This window comes from Oncorhynchus mykiss, chromosome 26 (genome assembly GCF_013265735.2).
Source record: "Oncorhynchus mykiss isolate Arlee chromosome 26, USDA_OmykA_1.1, whole genome shotgun sequence".
NCBI lineage: Eukaryota > Metazoa > Chordata > Actinopteri > Salmoniformes > Salmonidae > Oncorhynchus > Oncorhynchus mykiss.
In genome coordinates this window covers 603,101-611,249 of record NC_048590.1, presented here as the reverse complement: position 1 = coordinate 611,249, position 8,149 = coordinate 603,101, and the positions used below count along the sequence as shown (strand labels likewise).

The 8,149-nt window shown below is 44.9% G+C and overlaps 1 protein-coding gene across 9 annotated transcripts in view; it reads left to right on the top strand.

Annotated features, from left to right (window-relative positions):
* The first annotated feature begins 476 nt into the window (after nucleotides 1-476).
* The window catches only part of LOC110514501 (leucine-rich repeat-containing protein 28), a 44,222-nt gene continuing 36,549 nt past the window's right edge, over nucleotides 477-8,149 (top strand). For 4 of the 9 annotated variants that reach the window (XR_005039700.1, XR_005039701.1, XM_036963677.1 and 1 more), the window contains exons 1-6: nucleotides 809-1,149; nucleotides 1,320-1,458; nucleotides 1,542-1,635; nucleotides 1,880-1,920; nucleotides 2,545-2,582; nucleotides 4,990-5,127. Coding sequence is in view for 3 of the 9 variants with exons in the window: in XM_036963677.1 (XP_036819572.1) it covers nucleotides 1,385-1,458; nucleotides 1,542-1,635; nucleotides 1,880-1,920; nucleotides 2,545-2,582; nucleotides 4,990-5,127 (385 nt within the window). In the remaining 6 variants the exon portion in view is untranslated. Of the gene's footprint in view, nucleotides 1,150-1,319; nucleotides 1,459-1,541; nucleotides 1,636-1,879; nucleotides 1,921-2,174; nucleotides 2,218-2,544; nucleotides 2,583-4,989; nucleotides 5,128-5,171; nucleotides 5,448-5,472; nucleotides 5,608-8,149 lie in introns of those variants that run through there. The other 5 variants (XM_036963676.1, XM_036963678.1, XM_036963682.1 and 2 more) reach the window with 5 other exon arrangements.

Sequence of the window (8,149 nt, the reverse complement as noted above, 5' to 3'; positions counted from 1 at the left end):
GATGGACTGTCGTTTCTCTTTGCTTATTTGAGCTGTTCTTGCCATAATATGGACTTGGTCTTTTACCAAATAGGGCTATCTTCTGTATACCAACCCTACCTTGTCACAACACAACTGATTGGCTCAAACACACAACTGATTGGCTCAAACACATTAAGGAAAACAATTACAAAAATAACTGAAAGTCACAGCTGTTAATTTAAATGCATTCCAGGCGACTACTTTATGAAGCTGGTTGAGAGAATGCCAAGAGTGGGCAAAGCTGTCATCCAGGCAAAGGTTTGCTATTTGAAGAAACTAAAATATAAAATACTTTTTGATTTGTGTCAAACTTTTGTTTACTACATGATTCCATGTGTTATTTCATAGTTTTGATGTCTTCACTATTATTCTACAAAAAGTAAAAATAAGAAAAACCCTTGAATTAAGAGGTGTTTTAAAACTTTTGACCGGTAGTGTATATTATAAGCAAAAGGATGTTCCCCAATGCTGGAAGGGGGGCCTGAGTGAAAAAGTTTGGGAACTCTTGCTGTACCTGATATGCTTAATTCAGTATGCCACTATACATGTTCTGAGACGATCCAGAGATACTCAAAGATACTGATGTATGGTGCATTTGGTTCTGGGGGAAGAGCGCCCCCGTGTCGCTAAAGCTAGAATCGTTACGATGCCTCAAAAACTACAACAACCGGCAAACAACTCATATCCGGGCTCCAGTCAATGACGTCGCCGTTGACTTTTACGTCTGTTGATAAAATATCAAGACGTGCCCACAGGGACGTTAGGCTTTACAAACATTGCTTCTGCAAGAAGGTAAAGGAAGTAGCTAAGCTAACAGTTTGACATGAATAAGCAGTTCACTTGGAGATGTGCTTTCAAAGAAGCCAGCTACTGTTTTGAAACGTTTGATAATGTTGGTTTTAATTGTCCATACATGGCTAGCTAGCTAGTTACATAAGTTAACTGTTTGTTTTGCACACATTGCCAAGGAAGACCCAAGTGCTCGCAGCTAACGTTAGCTTGCTCTGCATGGCATATAACAACGTTACTGTTATGCTAACGTTAGCTCGCAAGTAACAGTACAGTAGGACCGAAGATACTGCTGGTAGAACTAGCTAACGTTACTAGCTAGCTAGCATCTTTCCTAAGGTATGTTTTGGACATTCAACCAAGCTGTATGTCTGATTTATGAATAAAACATTGTTTTATTGTATCTAACTATTGCACACGTAGGCGTTATACTTTGCCAATGCATCGTGGTCCCAGTCTGATTATGGGAACATCTCTGCGTTGTTTTCCTGTTTATTTTCCTCTTTAAGGTGTAGCGGTGGTTCAGATAGAAGACCAGGAAAGGTACAGGAAGTGACGGTGCTTCCTTGTTGCCATGGCGTCTGAGCTGCAGGAGGCGATCTGCATGGCCAAGCAGGAGCGTCACAAGAACCTGTTCCTCAACTACAGGTGTGTTTTATTAAGGCATGTTACTATGTGTTAAATGTAAGTTATATGTGCTAGCCTTGATTCAACCTGTTCCTCAACTACAGGAACCTGAACAACTTTCCGGTCGAGCTGCTGAAAGATGAAGGACTACAGTTCCTACAGAGGCTTTATATGAAGAGGAACTCTCTCACCACGCTGGTACGGACTGGTGGGGTCTCTGGTCCAGAACTCTCTCACCACGCTGGTACGGACTGGTGTGGTCTCTGGACCAGGCTGTTACGTAACACCTTGGACCAGAGCTAGGTGTCTGTCCGGCATAGTTTAGATCCAGTATTTATGTGTGGTAACTCTCATTCTGTAGCCTGGCTCTTAGTGATGCCAGTTTTCTATAATTTGCATTGTGGTCTGTGTTCTAAAAATATGCTTTCTCTCCTTTCTGCAGCCGGATAATCTAGCACAGAAGCTCCCCAACTTAATAGAGCTGTAAGTATAGAAGCTCCCCTATTTAATAGAGCTGTAAGTATAGAAGCTCCCCAACTTAATAGAGCTGTAAGTATAGAAGCTCCCCTATTTAATAGATCTGTAATTATAGAAGCTCCCCAACTTAATAGATCTGTAATTATAGAAGCTCCCCAACTTAATAGAGCTGTAAGTATAGAAGCTCCCCAACTTAATAGAGCTGTAAGTATAGAAGCTCCCCAACCTAATAGAGCTGTAAGTATAGAAGCTCCCCAACTTAATAGAGCTGTAAGTATAGAAGCTCCCCAACTTAATAGAGCTGTAAGTATAGAAGCTCCCCTATTTAATAGATCTGTAAGTATAGAAGCGCCCCTATTTAATAGATCTGTGAGTATAGAAGTGCCCCAACTTAATAGAGCTCCAAGTGTATAAAAGCATATTTTCTTACTGTAGGAAAGACATCGGGCAGGAATGCATAGGAACTGTTGGACCAGCAGTTTGCATGCGTCCACTAGATGGCACTACAGTTACAGATGCATTATATTCTGGGAAAGTAATCAACCGTTGTGGTCTTTCACATGTTTGGTACTTTTTACTTGTTGACACTTGTCAATCTTTTAAAGTGTCATTGCTCTTTGTCTCTTCAAGGTATCTGCATTCCAACAATATAACCTGTGTTCCTGAAGGTGATTTCTCAATGATCTTCAGTCATTTAGTAGAGGCTGATACTATTATACTGAGTTACTTACATTCAACACCTTGTCAGTACTACATAGAGCCATGACTACATGGAACTCTATTCCACAGTACAACATAGAGCCATGACTACATGGAACTCTATTCCACAGTACTACATAGAGCCATGACTACATGGAACTCTATTCCACAGTACTACATAGAGCCATGACTACATGGAACTCTATTCCACAGTACTACATAGAGCCATGACTACATGGAACTCTATTCCACATCAAGTAACTGATGCAGCAGTAGAATCATATAAAACAATGCACCTTATTGAACAGCAGGGACTGTGAAGCAACACAAACACAGGCACAGACATGTGCATACAAACACACCAAAACATAGGCACTATACACACACGTACACACAGATTTTGTATTTTAGATATGTTGTAGTAGAGGAGTGGTCCAAGGGAACACACTTAATGTGTTGTGAAATGTAAGGTTTAAAAAAATAAAAGCAATTTAAGCCTTAATTTTGCTGGACCAAAGGAAGAGTAGCTGCTGCCTTGGCAGGAACTAATGGGGATCCATAATAAACCCCAGGAAGAGTAGCTGCTGCCTTGGCAGGAACTAATGGGGATCCATAATAAACCCCAGGAAGAGTAGCTGCTGCCTTGGCAGGAACTAATGGGGATCCATAATAAACCCCAGGAAGAGTAGCTGCTGCCTTGGCAGGAACTAATGGGGACCCATAATAAACCCCAGGAAGAGTAGCTGCTACCTTGGCAGGAACTAATGGGGATCCATAATAAACCCCAGGAAGAGTAGCTGCTGCCTTGGCAGGAACTAATGGGGACCCATAATAAACCCCAGGAAGAGTAGCTGCTGCCTTGGCAGGAACTAATGGGGAACCATAATAAACCCCAGGAAGAGTAGCTGCTGCCTTGGCAGGAACTAATGGGGATCCATAATAAACCCCAGGAAGAGTAGCTGCTGCCTTGGAAGGAACTAATGTTGATCCATAATAAACCCCAGGAAGAGTAGCTGCTGCCTTGGCAGGAACTAATGGGGATCCATAATAAACCCCAGGAAGAGTAGCTGCTGCCTTGGCAGGAACTAATGGGGATCCATAATAAACCCCAGGAAGAGTAGCTGCTGCCTTGGCAGGAACTAGTGGGGATCCACAATAATCCCCAGGAAGAGTATCTGCTGCCTTGGCAGGAACTAATGGGGATCCATAATAAACCCCAGGAAGAGTAGCTGCTGCCTTGGCAACAGGAACTAATGGGGATCCATAATAAACCCCAGGAAGAGTAGCTGCTGCCTTGACAGGAACTAATGGGGATCCATAATAAACCCCAGGAAGAGTAGCTGCTGCCTTGGCAGGAACTAATGGGGATCCATAATAAACCCCAGGAAGAGTAGCTGCTGCCTTGGCAGGAACTAATGGGGATCCATAATAAACCCCAGGAAGAGTAGCTGCTGCCTTGGCAGGAACTAGTGGGGATCCACAATAATCCCCAGGAAGAGTATCTGCTGCCTTGGCAGGAAATAATGAAGATCCATAATAAACCCCAGGAAGAGTATTTGCTGCCTTGGCAACAGGAACTAATGGGGATCCATAATAAATACACATACAGGTTTTCCAACCAGTGTTGTCATTTGAAGGTTTACACAGTAAACAAACAGTTGTATTGAAGCCAAATATCTGACTGTATAATGTTTTCTGAGTTACTGATAACCGGTTACCATTGAGGAGGTTCTATCTTATATAGTATGGTAGTGTAAACATCACCTTTAAGATGCCTGTCCTCAGCTATAGGTAAGCTGTCCTCAGCTATAGGTAAGCTGTCCTCAGCTATAGGTAAGCTGTCCTCAGCTATAGGTAACCTGTCCTCAGCTATAGGTAAGCTGTCCTCAGCTATAGGTAAGCTGTCCTCAGCTATAAGTAAGCTGTCCTCAGCTATAGGTAACCTGTCCTCAGCTATAGGTAACCTGTCCTCAGCTAGAGGTAACCTGTCCTCAGCTAGAGGTAACCTGTCCTCAGCTAGAGGTAACCTGTCCTCAGCTAGAGGTTACCTGTCCTCAGCTAGAGGTAACCTGTCCTCAGCTAGAGGTAACCTGTCCTCAGCTAGAGGTAACCTGTCCTCAGCTAGAGGTAACCTGTCTTGTCCTCAGCTAGAGGTAACCTGTCTTGTCCTCAGCTAGAGGTAACCTGTCTTGTCCTCAGCTAGAGGTAACCTGTCTTGTCCTCAGCTAGAGGTAACCTGTCTTGTCCTCAGCTAGAGGTAACCTGTCTTGTCCTCAGCTAGAGGTGGTAACCTGTCCTCAGCTAGAGGTGGTAACCTGTCCTCAGCTATAGGTAACCTGTCCTGTCCTCAGCTATAGGTAACCTTCCTGTCCTCAGCTATAGGTAACCTGTCCAGGCTGCAGTCTTTAGACCTGAGTGACAACGCTCTGCAAGTCATCTGTCCAGAGATCGGCAAGCTGAGGTCCTTACGACACCTGAAACTTGCCAACAACCAGCTGAAATACCTGCCTCCAGGTAAGACTGACCAACAACCAGCTGAAATACCTGCCTCCAGGTAAGACTGACCAACAACCAGCTGAAATACCTGCCTCCAGGTAAGACTGACCAACAACCAGCTGAAATACCTGCCTCCAGGTAAGACTGACCAACAACCAGCTGAAATACCTGCCTCCAGGTAAGACTGACCAACAACCAGCTGAAATACCTGCCTCCAGGTAAGACTGACCAACAACCAGCTGAAATACCTGCCTCCAGGTAAGACTGACCAACAACCAGCTGAAATACCTGCCTCCAGGTAAGACTGGCCAACAACCAGCTGAAATACCTGCCTCCAGGTAAGACTGACCAACAACCAGTTTAAATACCTGCCTCCAGGTAAGACTGACCAACAACCAGCTGAAATACCTGCCTCCAGGTAAGACTGACCAACAACCAGCTGAAATACCTGCCTCCAGGTAAGACTGACCCACAACCAGCTGAAATACCTGCCTCCAGGTAAGACTGCAGAACAGTTGAAACTGGATGTAACAATAAAAATGTTTTGTCACATACACCTGAAAGAGTCAGTGAAGTGGTGTTTTACAGGGTCAGCCATACTAATCACGTTGTATTTGTCACATGCGCTGAATACGGCAGGTGTTGTATCACAAGCCCTTAACCAACAATGCAGTTTAAGAAAAATACAAGTTAAGAAAATATTTACTAAATAAACAAACGTAAAAAAAATAATTTGAGTAACAATAAAATAACAAGGCTATATACAGGGGGTACCGGTACAGAGTTAATGTGGAGGCTATATACAGGGGGTACCGGTACAGAGTCAATGTGGAGGCTATATACAGGGGGTACCGGTACAGAGTCAATGTGGAGGCTATATACAGTTGGTACCAGTACAGAGTCAATGTGGAGGCTATAAACAGGGGGTACTGGTACAGAGTCAATGTGGAGGCTATAAACAGGGGGTACTGGTACAGAGTCAATGTGGAGGCTATATACAGGGGGTACCGGTACAGAGTCAATGTGGAGGCTATAAACAGGGGGTACCGGTACAGAGTCAATATGGAGACTATATACAGTTGGTATCGGTACAGAGTCAATGTGGAGGCTATATACAGGGGGTACCGGTACAGAGTCAATGTGGAGGCTATATACAGGGGGTACCGGTACAGAGTCAATGTGGAGGCTATATACAGTTGGTACCGGTACAGAGTCAATATGGAGGCTATATACAGGGGGTACCGGTACAGAGTCAATGTGGAGGCTATATACAGTTGGTACCGGTACAGAGTCAATGTGGAGGCTATATACAGGGGGTACCGGTACAGAGTCAATATGGAGGCTATATACAGGGGGTACCGGTACAGAGTCAATATGGAGGCTATATACAGGGGGTACCGGTACAGAGTCAATGTGGAGGCTATATACAGTTGGTACCGGTACAGAGTCAATATGGAGGCTATATACAGGGGGTACCGGTACAGAGTCAATGTGGAGGCTATATACAGTTGGTACCGGTACAGAGTCAATATGGAGGCTATATACAGGGGGTACTGGTACAGAGTCAATGTGGAGGCTATATACAGGGGGTACTGGTACATAGTCAATGTGGAGGCTATATACAGGGGGTACTGGTACAGAGTCAATGTGGAGGCTATATACAGTTGGTACCAGTACAGAGTCAATATGGAGGCTATATACAGGGGGTACCGGTACAGAGTCAATGTGGAGGCTATATACAGTTGGTACCGGTACAGAGTCAATATGGAGGCTATATACAGGGGGTACCGGTACAGAGTCAATGTGGAGGCTATATACAGTTGGTACCGGTACAGAGTCAATGTGGAGGCTATATACAGGGGGTACCGGTACAGAGTCAATGTGGAGGCTATATACAGTTGGTACCGGTACAGAGTCAATGTGGAGGCTATATACAGGGGTACCGGTACAGAGTCAGTGTGGAGGCTATATACAGGGGGTACCGGTACAGAGTCAATGTGGAGGCTATATACAGGGGGTACCGGTACAGAGTCAATATGGAGGCTATATACAGGGGGTACCGGTACAGAGTCAATGTGGAGGCTATATACAGTTGGTACCGGTACAGAGTCAATATGGAGGCTATATACAGGGGGTACCGGTACAGAGTCAATGTGGAGGCTATATACAGTTGGTACCGGTACAGAGTCAATATGGAGGCTATATACAGGGGGTACTGGTACAGAGTCAATGTGGAGGCTATATACAGGGGGTACTGGTACATAGTCAATGTGGAGGCTATATACAGGGGGTACCGGTACAGAGTCAATATGGAGGCTATATACAGGGGGTACCGGTACAGAGTCAATATGGAGGCTATATACAGGGGGTACCGGTACAGAGTCAATGTGGAGGCTATATACAGTTGGTACCGGTACAGAGTCAATATGGAGGCTATATACAGGGGGTACCGGTACAGAGTCAATGTGGAGGCTATATACAGTTGGTACCGGTACAGAGTCAATATGGAGGCTATATACAGGGGGTACTGGTACAGAGTCAATGTGGAGGCTATATACAGGGGGTACTGGTACATAGTCAATGTGGAGGCTATATACAGGGGGTACTGGTACAGAGTCAATGTGGAGGCTATATACAGGGGGTACCGGTACAGAGTCAATGTGGAGGCTATATACAGGGGGTACCGGTACAGAGTCAATGTGGAGGCTATATACAGGGGGTACTGGTACAGAGTCAATGTGGAGGCTATATACAGGGGGTACTGGTACATAGTCAATGTGGAGGCTATATACAGGTGGTACCGGTACAGAGTCAATGTGGAGGCTATATACAGGGGGTACCGGTACAGAGTTAATGTGGAGGCTATAAACAGGGGGTACCGGTACAGAGTCAATGTGGAGGCTATATACAGTTGGTACCGGTACAGAGTCAATGTGGAGGCTATATACAGGGGGTACCGGTACAGAGTCAATGTGGAGGCTATATACAGGGGGTACCGGTACAGAGTCAATGTGGAGGCTATATACAGGGGGTACTGGTA